At 42.8% G+C, this 15,137-nt stretch overlaps 1 protein-coding gene across 1 annotated transcript in view; it reads right to left on the bottom strand.

Annotated features, from left to right (window-relative positions):
• Positions 1-14,833, bottom strand: part of rab3gap1 (RAB3 GTPase activating protein subunit 1) — a 29,877-nt gene extending 15,044 nt beyond the window's left edge. The window contains exons 1-17 of the mRNA XM_079183295.1: positions 14,796-14,833; positions 14,647-14,702; positions 12,498-12,576; positions 12,255-12,387; positions 11,948-12,026; positions 10,801-10,920; positions 9,313-9,478; positions 8,169-8,268; positions 6,896-6,977; positions 6,663-6,731; positions 5,446-5,519; positions 4,610-4,702; positions 4,245-4,417; positions 2,616-2,723; positions 1,975-2,147; positions 1,553-1,607; positions 297-626 (exon numbers count right to left, since the gene is read on the bottom strand). Coding sequence (XP_079039421.1) covers positions 297-626; positions 1,553-1,607; positions 1,975-2,147; positions 2,616-2,723; positions 4,245-4,417; positions 4,610-4,702; positions 5,446-5,519; positions 6,663-6,731; positions 6,896-6,977; positions 8,169-8,268; positions 9,313-9,478; positions 10,801-10,920; positions 11,948-12,026; positions 12,255-12,387; positions 12,498-12,576; positions 14,647-14,702; positions 14,796-14,813 — 1,908 coding nt within the window. The 5' untranslated portion in view covers positions 14,814-14,833. The remainder of the gene's footprint in view (positions 1-296; positions 627-1,552; positions 1,608-1,974; positions 2,148-2,615; positions 2,724-4,244; positions 4,418-4,609; positions 4,703-5,445; positions 5,520-6,662; positions 6,732-6,895; positions 6,978-8,168; positions 8,269-9,312; positions 9,479-10,800; positions 10,921-11,947; positions 12,027-12,254; positions 12,388-12,497; positions 12,577-14,646; positions 14,703-14,795) is intronic.
• Positions 14,834-15,137: the final 304 nt, after the last annotated feature.

The raw sequence follows: 15,137 nt of genomic DNA, 5'->3' as shown, positions 1-15,137 counted from the left end.
GTTTACTCTAACTAAAGCACAACTTAAAGAGGATATTACCAATTGTGAAATAATACATAAAACATAGAGTCAAGTCTTATCTAACCCTATAACTTATTAACAAATGTAACAAATATCCAAAACAGCCATCTTCTTTTCATAACTTCTATGCAAGTGTCTTTTTTTCCTCTCATCGCGTTATATTTGGAACATAGTAGAACATTAATAATATGTGCTACTGTGCGTATTACATCTGTATTGATGAATAAGTGTTGACATTGATTTCCTTCATGTGTGAGAGGGACAGAGGTCCTGACCTGTGTGACAGGAACGTAGAGAGGCTCCGTAGAGTTCAGTAGAGTCAGGTTGTTGTAGGGATGAAGCCTTCCCTCTGCTTTACTTTTACTGCCATCCTTCTCTGCCTCGATCTCCCCCTGGTCACTCATGCACTCAAAGAACTCCTCCTCGCTGTCGCTCCACGAGTCCCAGGATTTCCCCGGAGACACCTCCCTCGTCGAGCCGGATGCAGTCGTTGTTGCCGCTGCGGACTCCGGAGGGGACGCCCTGCGCTCTCTCTCTCTGCTCCCCTCCAGCACCTTGCGAGTTTCATCTCTCGCCCTCTTCCTCTCGATGCAGCAATTCAGCATCTACACAGGAACATTATCCCTTTTACATAACATTGCTGTCTTCATCTCTCTGTAGAAGGGATGGCTTGTTGTCATTCAGACATTAATGTTACTCACAGCTTCATTCAGACAGGACAGATGGATTTATGTGTGCATTAAGTCAGTTGGCCTGAATGAGAGGTGAGATTTCTGGTACACTTCTCAGTTTATGTTAGCACGATTGCTTTTCCCACAGAACTACTACTACTACTACTACTACTACTATTACTACTACTACTACTACTTCTCCTCATATCACAGTACTTAAAGTTGCGTTATTGCGCAACTAAACTAAATGCAACGTTTCTATTCAACTGATCTAGACACTTGTTGCATTTACATGGATAATTATTGTGTAAAATAAATGACTAGCCTCTGATATATTTGGGTAGCCATTTAAAATGGTGGCTGAGACTGCATGCTCATCTGTTCGGCTGACATATTATTGTCTGTATGTTCATTTTATATTTAATATTTTATATTTAATACTCCCCCAAATTACCTTCAACGTACGGTTACTTCATTGGTGATATAAACATTATTATAATCAGATTACTGCTGGATATATATATATATATATATATATATATATATATATATATATATATACACACATACATGATTTAACTATTTTGTCCTTTATTTTGATGATTCTAATTGAAATACCCAACATTCAGGGAAAACCATTAATGAGACTAGATCACTTTTCTCTGTTAAAAAGGATGGTGCCGCAAGGAACTTCAGTATTTATTAAAGTTAATATTTAATATATTATTTTTATAATTTCCCATTGCGCCCAAAAAATGGTCTCAATAACCTTTTGCAGCTTCATTTGTCTTGTGTATTTCTGAATGATTTCATCTGACCTTCTGGCTCAAACACACTGTGGGTTTTGTATCACGGTCTACCTGGAGCTTCTGGTGCAAAAGACAACAGCGAAGATCAGGAGGTCCAGCAGCCAGTCTGCAGGTCAGGGAGCAGAAGGAGAAGATGAGGTCCATATGAGAGAACATGACATCAACTACTTCTTAAATAGCTTCAACTAGTACAACGTTGAAATAACAATGACCTTGCATGTGGTTTGTATCTTAGAAGCCTTTCACTTGGATTTCTGTACTTTATCAGTGTGTGTTGTAAATGCAATCTACATTTGAGTTAAGAGGATCAGCATCACAGTAACAGCTTCTTCTTGTGTATTGGACAGGTTACTAGGTGGGTGTGGCTATGTGTTTTAAGATGTGGATCCTCAAATGTGAAAGCATCTGAGAGGTGCGATGCCTTTAGCTCTTTCCAAACAAGCCTACGAGCAGCCCAAGAGAGTGGAACCCACCCGTAGATGAAGTGGTTGTTTTCCCAGCGGTAGCGCAGCTCTAGGACAAACTCCTGCCAGAGGTGGGCAACAGCACGCACCCCGCCATGGTTGTAGTTGACCAGACACGCACACAGAGCCAGCCGGTAGGTCAGACTGTCGCTGGGGGCGGACTTCAGCTGGAGGAAAAGGTTCTGGATACAGGGGGAACCATGGATACGCATGTATGAAAAGGTTCATTCAGAATAGGAATCAATTGTAAAGCAAACATTTAACTCATGAAGAGAATGGACAGTGGCATCCTGACACCACATCACTAGTGGTGTAGAACTCCTGGAGCCTCCTTTTCAACTTTTCTAACACCACTGGGGATTATTTTGATACAGCAGAATCATGACTATCGTACTGTATGCAATATTCATTGTGGCGATTGCACATTAATTGGGGAATTTGTGGAAACACTTTTCCCAAAGGTTTGCACAATATCGTGTTATTGCCATTCTAGTGTGGTATTTTCCAATGTTTGATAGGTTATAATGGGTTTAACAGTAATTGTAGTCATTTTTATGATAGTAAATGTTACATGAACAATGTATTATTCCAAACAGGCTGGCTGGCCCAGTCAAATTGTCAGTGTGTTAGTGGTAAAGGGGTTTACTTACATAGTCAGAGTGTTTATTTTGCTCATCTTTCCCACAGGAGTTTGACTGAGCAGTTCTATTCTTGCTATTCTCTGATGACTTCTCCACAGCAGCATCTGGGAAAAGATACTGAGACAAGAAAAAAAACACATAAACATGAAATATAAATGTGCAATTCAACAATACATTTACAAAAGGCCAATCCATCAGTGTCGGACTGGGGAACTCCTGAACTCGACCAACACGTCGTCTTCGGAGGAGGCAGAGTTTGAAGTCTCAGGGGCAGACGGAACCATATCCCTGGCAGAGGGTGCTGACGAAGTCAAAAAGCTCCTCAAAGGCAAGGCACCAAGGGTGGAGATTTGTCCTGAGATGCTGAAGTCTCTGGACATTGTTGGGGTGTTTTGGCTGACACGCCTCCTCAGTGTCGAGTGGAGGCCGGGGTGGTTCCAGGAAGAGCAATTCTGATTCTATCCTGGCTGTGGCTCTATACCAGGGGTCACTAGTTGTCCATCTATCTATCTATCACATATGTGTATTCCGATAAGCGTTGCCCTCGACTCGAGTGAGATATTCACACACACAGCAGAGACAGAGAGAGACTCAACAGTTGGAAAAAGTATGTGAGTCAGAGAAGTTATTGATGTGCTCGATGTGGACAGCTTAACCAGAGCCTTTAAACAAGAATGGACGGACTCTTATACGTTTATTATTCCCACAACCAGTTCAAAAGCAGTACGTCTCATATGTTCAGAGACTTGATGATTAAAAGCGCTATTGTGAAGCGCCAATAAAGAGACAAAGCATAACTCTTATGAGCAAACGTACCCACTCACATCTGAAATGAAGTCACAGATAATAAACAATCTAAGAGAAACAAGTGGTACAAGTAACCACAGATAAAGTCCCTGCACACAAATTTCTATTTTTAGAAGATGAGAATAATATAATATCATGGCTCTTTTGATTGACATCACTTTACACCTGAATGAATTGAATGTAAAGCTATTATTAGCTCTTATATAAGCTGTTATTGTATTTATTTATTTTTTTAATCCAACCATTATTTTACGAGAGAGCGTTTATTTATTATTAGAGTTTGTATTATTTATAATTCATCCAGTTCAATTTGTAATGTGTAATAATAAATATTGTTGAGGTATTATTTCATTGAATGTTTATGGGGTCACTGCTACGAGCCTGACTGTAAAGCGTAGGGATTAGAGTCTGAGGCCGTGGTTCCTTAGTACCTCTGGGTTGGGAGTGGGTTAGTGCCCCAAGCCAAAGGAGATCAAGCATCTATGGGTCTTGGAGCGTGAGATGAGCGTGAGATGAACAGAACGCTTGGTGCAGCATCAGCAGTGATGCCGGCGTTGCACCAGACTGTTGTGGTGAAGGCGGAACCTAAAGGCAAAGCTCTTTATTTACCAATCCATCTATGTTCTGACCCTCACCTGGTCATGAGCTTTGGCTAGTGACCAAAAGAATGAGACTGTGGATACAAGCGGCCAAAATCAGAACAACTCGGGGTTCCTCAGGAAGAGCTGGAAAACGTTGTGACCCGTCCCGGATAAGCAGATGAAAATGAATTGGATACTTTTTTAGTAATGTAATAATATTACTAGCCCAAATGCAGCAATAAACCCTTACCAGAAGGATAGAATTGAGTATATCAGTGTTGAGTGGTGACTCATCAGTGCGTCTGTGGCGTCGGATGTGCTTGCGGGCGCTGTGCACCATATTGGAGACAGACAGTTTGGAGATCGGCACTGTTGCTGTTGGCTCCGTCAGCTTCGATAGAGCAGAGCTGATGTCACTATTTTCTGCAAGGAAAAAAAAGCAGATATTTACAATCACACAGATACCGTCTAATATTTGATACTGTATACATTGTGTATTTGTATATTGCATCTCTGATGGAACATCAGTATTTTGATTTGAAGAGATGAGTAATAAGAGGCTCTAGGGAAACATTTCAGTGTTCGTGCAGCTATCAGTGCAGCCAGTGACCTGACCTTTGCCCTCCTCTTCAGCCAATCCTCTTCCCAGAATCTCTTCTGTAGACTCCTTCCTACAGCAGAGCTTAAAGAACTCTGTCAGCAAGTCGCCTGCACGGGAAGATAAGAATGGTCAAATCCTTCCAACATTATTTGCACCTATTATACTGCTTACATTCTAAAATTCTGATTTTGCATCTGTCCAAAGTAGCTGTTGCCCCAATATTCTTTTCCACCTGAAAAAGGCCACTGGGTACGTGAAGTGGATATAAAAAGGAGCACAAATGACAAGTTTGGAGGAGACATCCAGTGGAGAGAACAGAGCCTGGCGTCCTCCACTGCCCAACAACAGAGGTGTGCTGCTATCAAAAGAACATCACTTTGCTGCCACTGCTGTTGTAAATTACAACATAAAGAGCAGTTGCCCAAAGCTGGATGACTTTTGCAGTCCAGCTACTCCAGTCGGGCTGGGAACTGAGATACTAAATTAATTCTAAAGGTTGAATAAGTTAAGGCCTCCATGTCCGACACCAGTGGAACTCATCAGACTACTAGGGCTACTACTAAAGGGTTAATTCAGTAGTGCATGCCATGTTTGTCAGGTTATACTAACTAAAAACTATATATGAATCAAAACAAGCTAAAAGGGGAAAACAGGTGATAGCTCATTCCACTTCCCACTGAACCTCCTTAGTTGCTGGAGTACTTCAATGTCTTCCAAGAAGTCAGGGTGAGGCAGATCCCAAAACACTTCCTAACCTAAAACATTCTTTAAACAGGATGACGTGAAACCGCGTCATCTCATTTTCACTTTTTATAGGAAAGAATATCGGACATCAAGGGATTCATCTTACCCAGTAGACACTGAGGGTTTTCAGCTGACCTGACTCGGACGGACCAGTGAGGAGCTTGGAGTGGGTCAAGGTCACTGCCGGGTCACACAAAGAGAGGGAGCATATTGGGTTAAAAAAGACTTTTGTTTTTGTGTATGTTGCTGACTCATTTTGTTTGAAGCCCATGAAAAAGTGTTTTGAGAAAACACTGTCAGACCTACTGACTGGATGGCTGACAGGTCATCACATGCTGAGGCTGTTACAACATTCACTTATCAAGCAAAGTGACACTCAACATGTTCCCATAGGACAGCATTTTAAATTTACAAAGTTCTCCTTTTTTTCTTTGAGTTTAAATAGAGCAAGGTCACAATATTTCCCGAGTAAACAACATGAGATCTTTGAAAGAACAGCATGAATAAGTGTCCCGTCTTTGTTTGTTATAGTAATATGTTTCTAGGGCAGTTTGTTTCGTTTAGCTAGCAGCACAGAACCATTATGCACTTGGCTAGTTCTTGTGCTCCTGGTGTTTGAGACACTGTTTTTGTCTGGGAGCTACGTCAGTTCCTGCCCTAGCGGGACCATAGACTGTATATAAGAAGTGGACGTCGTCATGGTGACGTCACCCATTGGTTTGTGGACGTTATGGAGCCTCCAGTTCAGTGATTTGGCCGTCGCTATCTTGACTTTTTGCAACCGATGAACAGAAGTTCCCATATCTGGACTGACGAGGAGTGACGTAGAGACGGCGTATACGTCTCTGGTAGAGACCTGTCAATCACTGTGTAGCCCCGCCCTAAAGCATCCCCTGTTTTATGGTCTGTTTGACTCTAAATGGACCATCATTTACTAAATGAACATCATGCTGTATTGAAGAAGACTTCATACTGGAGATTGAGACCATAAACTCATGTTTACAATGTTTACTGAGGTAATAAATCAAGAGAGAAGTAGAGTCATTTTCTCATAGACTTCTATACAACCAGAGGAGTCGCCCCCTGATGGACATTAGAGAGAATGCAGCTTTAACACACTTCCGCATCAGCTTCACTCTGCAGAACCGGAGGTTGCCTCCTGGGTGGGAGAAGCTCCTTTTTTAACAGCAGGCAGCAACTGTTAGCCCGCAAATAGGCGAGGAAAATATTCTTCATGTACCGCTGCTAGGACAAGCAAATATAGTATCCATCTATTTATCTATGAAAACAAGGCGTTGCTGTGGAGGCAGAGACAGTCCTTACCTGTACACATCATTATCCACAACTATGCCTTCCGTCAGGTGAGGCCAAGTGGTTGCAAGATGAAGCTCACTAAAAGATCCAGAAACAGAGACAAAATAATTCATTTTGTTTTGCACAGAGATCTAGAGATTCATTGTATAACAATGTATTCTTATGTTTATTCAGATCCATTTCAGTGGTTTGTACTGTGAGTTTTCTGGAATGTACCGTTATCTGAGTTACAATGCCTTTACCTGATTGGCTCCTCGCAGGCTCCAAATGGAAGCTTCCCAAACTCCACCCCTCCCACCTCACCTCCAAGGAGTGTGTCAAAGTCTGCAGAGAGCCAAACAAAACACACAACAGTAGTCATCCAAAAGTGACGCGCAGCATGAAACAGTGGAAGGAGCTCCAGCCTGCCACCAGTCTGACATCATCCCGTGTGATACCTAGTGCTCATAAAGGGACTTTCTGTGTCAACATGTATGTACTATGTAGTCACTTCAGAAAACTCTATTTTGCAATCATTCTTGGATTCTGAAAAAAAGCACTTCCATAATATAGACTTAAAAACACCCTAAACACAGGTAGGCTGGTTGTTTCAAGTTTAGAGTTCACTAAGAATTACTCAACGCTACATAGTGTCTGTGTCTCTCACATGTTACACGTCGATTCATCCCAACATGAATGCTCAGATTGGTTTGGCAGCTCGGCCACTTCCACCCGTACACAAGTGAAACCAAAGTGCTCCTGAAGGAGGCGGCGCTGAGAGGGAGCCTGGTCAGTATTTACTAAACTCTTGCTTATACTGGCGATGAACTCATTTATGTGATGGTATCGTTTATTTATAACTACTCGTAGTACTACTAAAGCATATCTGGGTATTCAGTGTATTCAGTCTTTGTCTGGTTAGCTCCATTCTGAAGTCAACATTATGAATAGTCTCTCCTTGAACTCATGATTTTCAATACTGTGCTTTCTGTACGCTCTGAGGTCCTTACATGGATGTTGTAATGCACTCATTTGACGGTGTGGTCTTTTTCTAACCTATTGACAGAGTGATGTGTTGAAGGTGTATTTGTCTGACTGGATAACTTATGCAGCATCTACTGCTGTAAATAAGAAGCTGTTGTCATGCTTGTTAATGTGCCTGATGAAGGTTGTGTAGACTTTTAACCATGCTATATAGAGCCAGTATACCAGCCCTGTTAATGACCATCTCAACCGTCAACACAGATTATAGAGTAAAGTGTAGGAAACAGTGAATGAGTGAACGAGGGAATTATTTAGGACACTATGCCTGCAACACCTTTGTGACTGTGTTGGCCAAAATGAAATTAGAGTTGAGAAAAAAAAATCACATCAAACGTATCAAAACATTTAAGTGAAAAACAAAGGTGTGACATGAAGACACAAAGTTCACTTAACACGCCAACATCTATTGAATACAAAGGTGTTAATACATTATTAAATGACGATTATTTGGTAACGTGTAACCACATCCTCCTCTGTTGCGTATGAGCCCACCTGGAGGCTGCTGTGGCCACGAATACTGCTGCCAGTCCTGGAGAATGTAGGTGAAACGGATGGCGATGTTGATTGGAGGCAGAGGGGACAGGGTACAACCCTGAGGACAAAAGGGGAAGGAAAAGATTAGTGATGAACGAGTACACCAGCATCTGCATCTGTGTCTGTTTAAGCAACTGAATTATCTGTATCCGTACCCTTACTCGGAATGGGCGGAGTTTAAAGCAGAAGTGGGTGTCCCTTAACTGGAAGTTGTTATTTTAAGGCTGAAAATGATATGGGTTGATCAGAAGTTTACTATTTATAGAAAACTATAGAACAGAATCAGAGTTGAGCTTCAGATCTGTTCAGATGTTTTTGCTCAACAGAGAAAGAACTATTTCAGATGTTGTATTGTCATCTTATGAATCCCTACTTCTGCTGATGTGTGTGTGTGCGTCCTAATATTTAAAGCCTATAAATATTTAAAGCCTTAAATGGGCGGTGTGTAAGATTCTGTGCCATCTAGTGGTGGGTTTGCAGATTACAACCAACTGAATACCCCTCCCTTGCCAAGTGTGTAGCGAACTACGGTGGCCTTCAGGTAACATAAACACATGAAAGTCTCTCTAGAGCAAGTGTTTGGTTTGTCCGTTCAGGGCTCCTGTAGAAACATGGCCGACTCTGAAGAGGACCCGCTCCCTATGTAGATGTGAAGGGCTCATCCTGAGGTAACGTTAACACAACAATTGTTAGTTTCAGCTGACTATATTAGATTTCATTCCTGCCAATAAATCTCGCTTGAACTTACACACTCGACCTTTAATTATTAGACTTACTATTATTTATTTGTATGAGCTATAGTGAGATAAAAAGGGTCAGGCCAGCCATACTACTCAAATAAAAATGAAACTAATAATGTACTCTTCGTATGTTCAGCAAATAATGTGTGTGTATATGTGTGTGGTCAAGTATTTAGATGGTTACTCTGGTTTTACTTTATATAATTAAATGAACTGATGGTGTGAAATTGGGTGATTTCTATTTTTGTGATGACGATCCATGATGGAAATATGCATTCAGCCGCGTGACTGTCTTGAAGAAAGCACGCGGCTGACTTTAGATATTTTATAAACCAAGAAGCGAATCGATGGAAGAAACTTACGATCTTAGACTTGAAGATGTCAAGCAGGCCAGACAGGTGGTTGTACTGGCTTGGCACCTTGCGGAGGTGGACCATCTCAAAGTCAGTGCGCACACCTGGACCCTGGCACTCTCCAGCATACACCCGCCTCCACTTCTGCTGGATCTGCACAAACATGGGCACCTGGCTGAGAGCACAAGACAAAGAGGAGCAGGCATTACAATGGAGACACCGCCCACATCCAGCTGCCTCTGAAGATACACAGAAAGAGAGAAAAGTACAATTCCTTACAAAGTGGATTTGACTTTTGTCTCTTCCACCATTGGTTCTATGAGTTATGATACCTCATCAACATTACTTCATTAAGCAGTGTGTTCGCACAAATCCTTAAACCGTGTGCACATTTTACACACAAACCCAGGATTCATCAACATTTCTTTACCTGAATAAATGTAGAACTACCTCAGACCATGTGAACACACAAATGACAACGTCCACTTCCAATTATTGTCATAAATAAAATATTCAACTAAAAAACTGTGACCCAGCCAAGCTTACAATAGAGTATACGAGATGTCCATATTGACATGTAACGGATTTGGTTTTTATTGTGAAATGTCTCTAATGATCCCTCATTCAGCATCACCGTGTTCCCAGATCTCAGCTGTTAACTTGGTGAGTACAGTGTTATTATTACCGTTAATGATTTTGAAAGTACGATTAAACATTTGAACATAAGACTTAAATGAAGTGAATAATGAATTCACTCTTGCAGTGTAATGTTTTCAGTTTTACTAATCTGTCCCATTTGAAACTTCCTTTGAACATTCATTACCATTTCTTTCAGATATTCAACACTGTTGTCAGAAATTCAGATCTGGTCTTTCAGCTGTGCATTCTGGGGTTTCTGACAAGATTTGAACAAGTTAATGATCTAAAACTAAAACAAACAACAAATACCGCCTCAGGGATGAGTGTCTCCGCCAACCAGACCAGTAAGAGTTCACATCCATGTCGTCTGTGTCATTTGTGTTGAATTGACACAATTAGCATATCAATTCTGGAGTTATGGCCATAAACTCACTTGACCTTTGACCACTTCAAGCTGATGTTTTTGAAGAAATGCGCTGGAGGTGTTAGGAGGCATTATGACGGAGGCTGCCACTGAAGGCATACAAAGGACAGTGCCTGAAGAGCCAGACCAGTCAGGCTGGGAACCCACAGAGGCTCGACCAATCATGTGGCTTCTAATTGTGGGGATTATGTTGTGACTTGGCAGCTAAAAAGGCAGTTAATCAAAGTACTTACAGCTCACTGTGTAATGATGTGAAAGAACAGGAAACAGATTTGTATGTCTGCTGTCTCAAACCCTGAGCTAGATAGATTGTAAGAACCTGTGTGTTGTATGTAGTGTCACAGTAAGAATTAGAAATACTCTTCCCACATTGGACTAAACTGACAAACATTTGAGAGCAAAGCAGCCCACTGCCCTGAGTGATGAACACTCACCTGCCACTGTTGGCCAGAGAAATGGAGATGGAGCTGAGAAGCAGATTGCATTTGGACTCGCTGATGATCGCCTCGCAGTTGGTTCCAGGGGAGATGACCACAAACTCTCGTATGCCATACCTGTCATCGGAGACACAGTTACAGCAGAACATAATCAGCATCACATTTTCCCCACCTAGCTGTCTTTCAATGACCTCACACTGCAGCTGGATTCATGGGATGTGAGGAGATCACATATCACACTGAAATCTAGCTTCAAGTAATGCGTTAGTGTCCAGTAAGACCGAGCACGGACCAATCAGCATCCTGTGAGGAGCTGCTGGCAGCTAGGGGCGGGGCTTATGTGTGTGTGAAGACACAAAGAGGAGACTGTCTAAACAACAATGGCGGCTCCTAAAGAGGTTAGCGTAGCTGCTGCTATAGCATCAGTTCTCTCAGAACTGGAGAGTATTTCTACATTGAAAGAAGAGAACGACACTGAAGGCTTTTCTAGATCTTCTCATGACTGACCTCAGTAAGAGTTTGATTCACTGATGGTTCATCCAATCATCCGTCACATCTTTGTTGAAAGTGCCCGCCCTTTTCCAAACAGTTTCCAATGAGGACTTCTTAGATGGTTCAGGTTTATCATTTCACACCTGGTCTTTCTTTAGCAACCAGTTTGTATCTCTGGAGCATGATATTTGTCTATATTTAGTCTTAGTCAACATAAGCCTTATAAAGTATTTCATTAAACATTTGATATACTAATTACAGGAAGATGACGTCCGCATTATTAAACCTGCTATCAGAGCTCTGATTGGTTGAGAAACAGCCATCGATGAGTAATGCCGACTTAAAATTAAAAATGACTGAGGACACTAAGTTGACTGTAAAATTCAGACACATACCGATGGAAGGAAGAACTGTGCTCCCACCGTCCTGACAGTCAATGCTTGACAAAAAAAAACTAAATTACAGGAAGCAGAATCTTGCTACAGTTGGAATAAGTAAGCCATGTCCCAAAATAAGGTTGGGGTCTGGCTGAAATCTGATTGCTGAACTGCTACATGTAAAACATTTTACAGCAACCAGGACTGAATGTCAACGCGTTTTCTGTGTACCTGATTTCTCTTTGCATAAAAACATAATGAATGATGGAACTCACCATCTGACCAGGCAGTGGGCTCGAGGAGGAAAGTCATTGTTCATACACAGAAGGTCCTGCATTGCCACGGGGAAGGCATCTGGACTCAAGAAGAAGAGGTTCGCCACACACTCACTGTTAGAGGGACTCTCTCACCTCTCAACTAATATTCTAAGGCCATTATAGTTACATGGGAAACAGGGAATATATAAATAATGAATTGTGAAGAAAAAAAACAGTGAGCATTAACTTAAAGTGCAACTGCTAAAACATTGCTATTAACTCATCCGGTGTCCTCCATGTTACGGCACATTCAACATACGCATACCTTCCTCGAGCTGGTCCTTCCCACTGTCCTGCACACATTCTTGTTTCAGGAAGTAATGACTTATGTAGAACTTAAAGTCAGCAAACTGAATATCCTGAGACTTCTCCCCCCAGGTGCCACTGGTGAATTCACCCTGTGATAAAATAATGAAGCATCACAACAGAGTGAAGGTGAAGAAGCTACTGGCAGCTGCTCACTGGTGTTGTTCAGCTAAATAAGTATGGCTTCATCAGAGTACAATACCTTCTCTGGGGTCGGGTTTCCAGCACAGTTCCCAATCAGCTTCCAGTCATTGAGCACTTCCTCCACTCTGGACACAAACCTTGAGGTAGATCAAATGAGCGTCAGCAGCTGGTTGGATAAACACAGTAGTCTATTCTGGCACGCATTGATAACAGACTTTTGTTTCAGTAATAATCTCCAAGATTCTCATTTAAATAAATGTCTACTGAGTCAATATCTAATGCAGAAGGAGGTAACACAGTAGTGACTGAGCCTATGGCCTCTCACAGCAACTGCTTTTGTTGGACGATATATTGTCCCAGAAATAACTGTAATAAACGACGTTACATTTAAGAGTAGGCTTAAGACTTTCCTTTTTGATAATGCCGATAGTAAGGGCTGGCTCAGGTCCACGGTTAGGGCTGGCTCAGGTCCACGGTTAGGGCTGGCTCAGGTCCATGGTTAGGGCTGGCTCAGGTCCACGGTTAGGGCTGGCTCAGCTCTACGGTTAGGGCTGGCTCAGGTCCACGGTTAGGGCTGGCTCAGGTCCATGGTTAGGGCTGGCTCAGGTCCACGGTTAGGGCTGGCTCAGCTCTACGGTTAGGGCTGGCTCAGGTCCACGGTTAGGGCTGGCTCAGGTCCATGGTTAGGGCTGGCTCAGGTCCACGGTTAGGGCTGGCTTAGGTCCACGGTTAGGGCTGGCTCAGCTCTACGGTTAGGGCTGGCTCAGGTCCATGGTTAGGGCTGGCTCAGGTCCACGGTTAGGGCTGGCTCAGCTCTACGGTTAGGGCTGGCTCAGGTCCACGGTTAGGGCTGGCTCAGGTCCATGGTTAGGGCTGGCTCAGGTCCACGGTTAGGGCTGGCTTAGGTCCACGGTTAGGGCTGGCTCAGCTCTACGGTTAGGGCTGGCTCAGGTCCACGGTTAGGGCTGGCTCAGGTCCACGGTTAGGGCTGGCTCAGCTCCACGGTTAGGGCTGGCTTAGGTCCACGGTTAGGGCTGGCTCAGCTCTACGGTTAGGGCTGGCTCAGGTTTGCCTTGGACCAGCCCCTAGATAGTCTGCTATAGGCCTAGACTGCCAGTCAAGTTAACATTACTGCTTTTATTATCTCATTCTTATTCTATTCTTTCCACTGCTGCTGTTATTATTAGTAGTCATAATTTTTCTATTAATATTTCTGCTACTACTACTGCTATTACTACTCTCATCATATGCATTGACTGTGTTGTAACTCTGTCATGTGTTCATTCTGTACACATGACATCTATCACACTTCTGTCCATCCAGATAGAGGGATCCCTCCTCTGTTGCTCTACCTGAGGTCTCTTCCTTTCGTCCCTGTTAAATGTTTTAGGGGAGAAATCTTTCCTTTTCTGATATGAGGGTCCAAGGACAGAGGACGTCATAGCTTGTAAAGACATTTGAGGTGAATTTGTGGTATTGGCTATACAAACTTTAATTTAATTGAATGAGCCAATTATAACACTTTTAAATGTGTTGCACACAATGCATGCATGTTTACACCCATTATAATTAGTCAAATGGTTGGTCCATACACTTTATAGAGACAGAGCAGGGCTTATCTCTAGTCTCCTATCTCTCTGTTGTAACCTGTCTGCTCGTGGAGTCTGCACTGCTGCTGCTCTTCATTCACCAACCTATACACCTCAGGGCTGCAGGTCACCAACCCTACACTGGCACACCAATACAGGACATCCTGGTCCAAAACTAGTACAGTGATGAGGTTCAACTACAACTATGATTTCAAGTTTAACTGCATGAAACTCCGGAAACTGATTTGATACAATCAGTTGATTGTTTGAGAAGACGCCAGACCGACACAGTTCCGGGTCTGTGTGGGTCAGCGAGGTCATGTTCTAGAAGATGTGTTGAGGGTGTGCTCCAACCCACAGTGAGTCAGAAAGCCGAACGATATGTCATCATGGGTTAGCTGAAGCGGACCGATCGGGACCATGGAAAACCCGTGTGTGTGTGTGTGTGTGTGTGTGTGTGTGTGTGTGTGTGTGTGTGTGTGTGTGTGTGTGTGTGTGTGTGTGTGTGTGTGTCATGGTGGCAGCTCATAATACTAACTACTCATAATAATAAGTAGAACTTATGTGTAATAGCAGTCTAAACCGTCAGTGGTCCTCGTCAGAGAGACGCTCGCTTACCGTTCCCACTCGGACGCGGTGGTGAAGTCGGTGATCTCGAACACCTCGGACTCGGGCTGCAAGACAAAGAAACAGGTTCACGTTGAACGTTTAGACAACTACGTAGAACTCCTGCAGCGAGTTGAAGTTACTCGGATAAAGAAACTCACATCGCTGTCGGCAGCCATGTCGATGTTGTTGTTATTCGTCTTCTTCTGCATCTTCTCCTTCCTGTTTCCGGCTGCCTCGAGGCTGCGTGGAGCTTCACTGCCCCCACAGTTCAGAACCTAGAATCACCCTTCAGCTGTGTACTCGGTCCGTACGTGTACGGTCATTATTCCACCTCTTTATAAAAAGCAGTACATTGTACGGTTTCGATAAGATGTGAGTGGTGAGAGTAAATGTTATGATCAATGGTGGAATATAACTAAGTATATTTGCTTAAGTACTGTACTTAAGTACAAATTCAATGCACTTTACTTGAGTATTTCCATTTTATTCAACTTTGTACT

This window comes from Pholis gunnellus, assembly GCF_910591455.1.
Source record: "Pholis gunnellus genome assembly, chromosome: 21".
Lineage (NCBI taxonomy): Eukaryota > Metazoa > Chordata > Actinopteri > Perciformes > Pholidae > Pholis > Pholis gunnellus.
The sequence above is the reverse complement of the archived record's forward strand: the minus strand, read 5'-3'. Positions and strand labels throughout refer to the sequence as shown.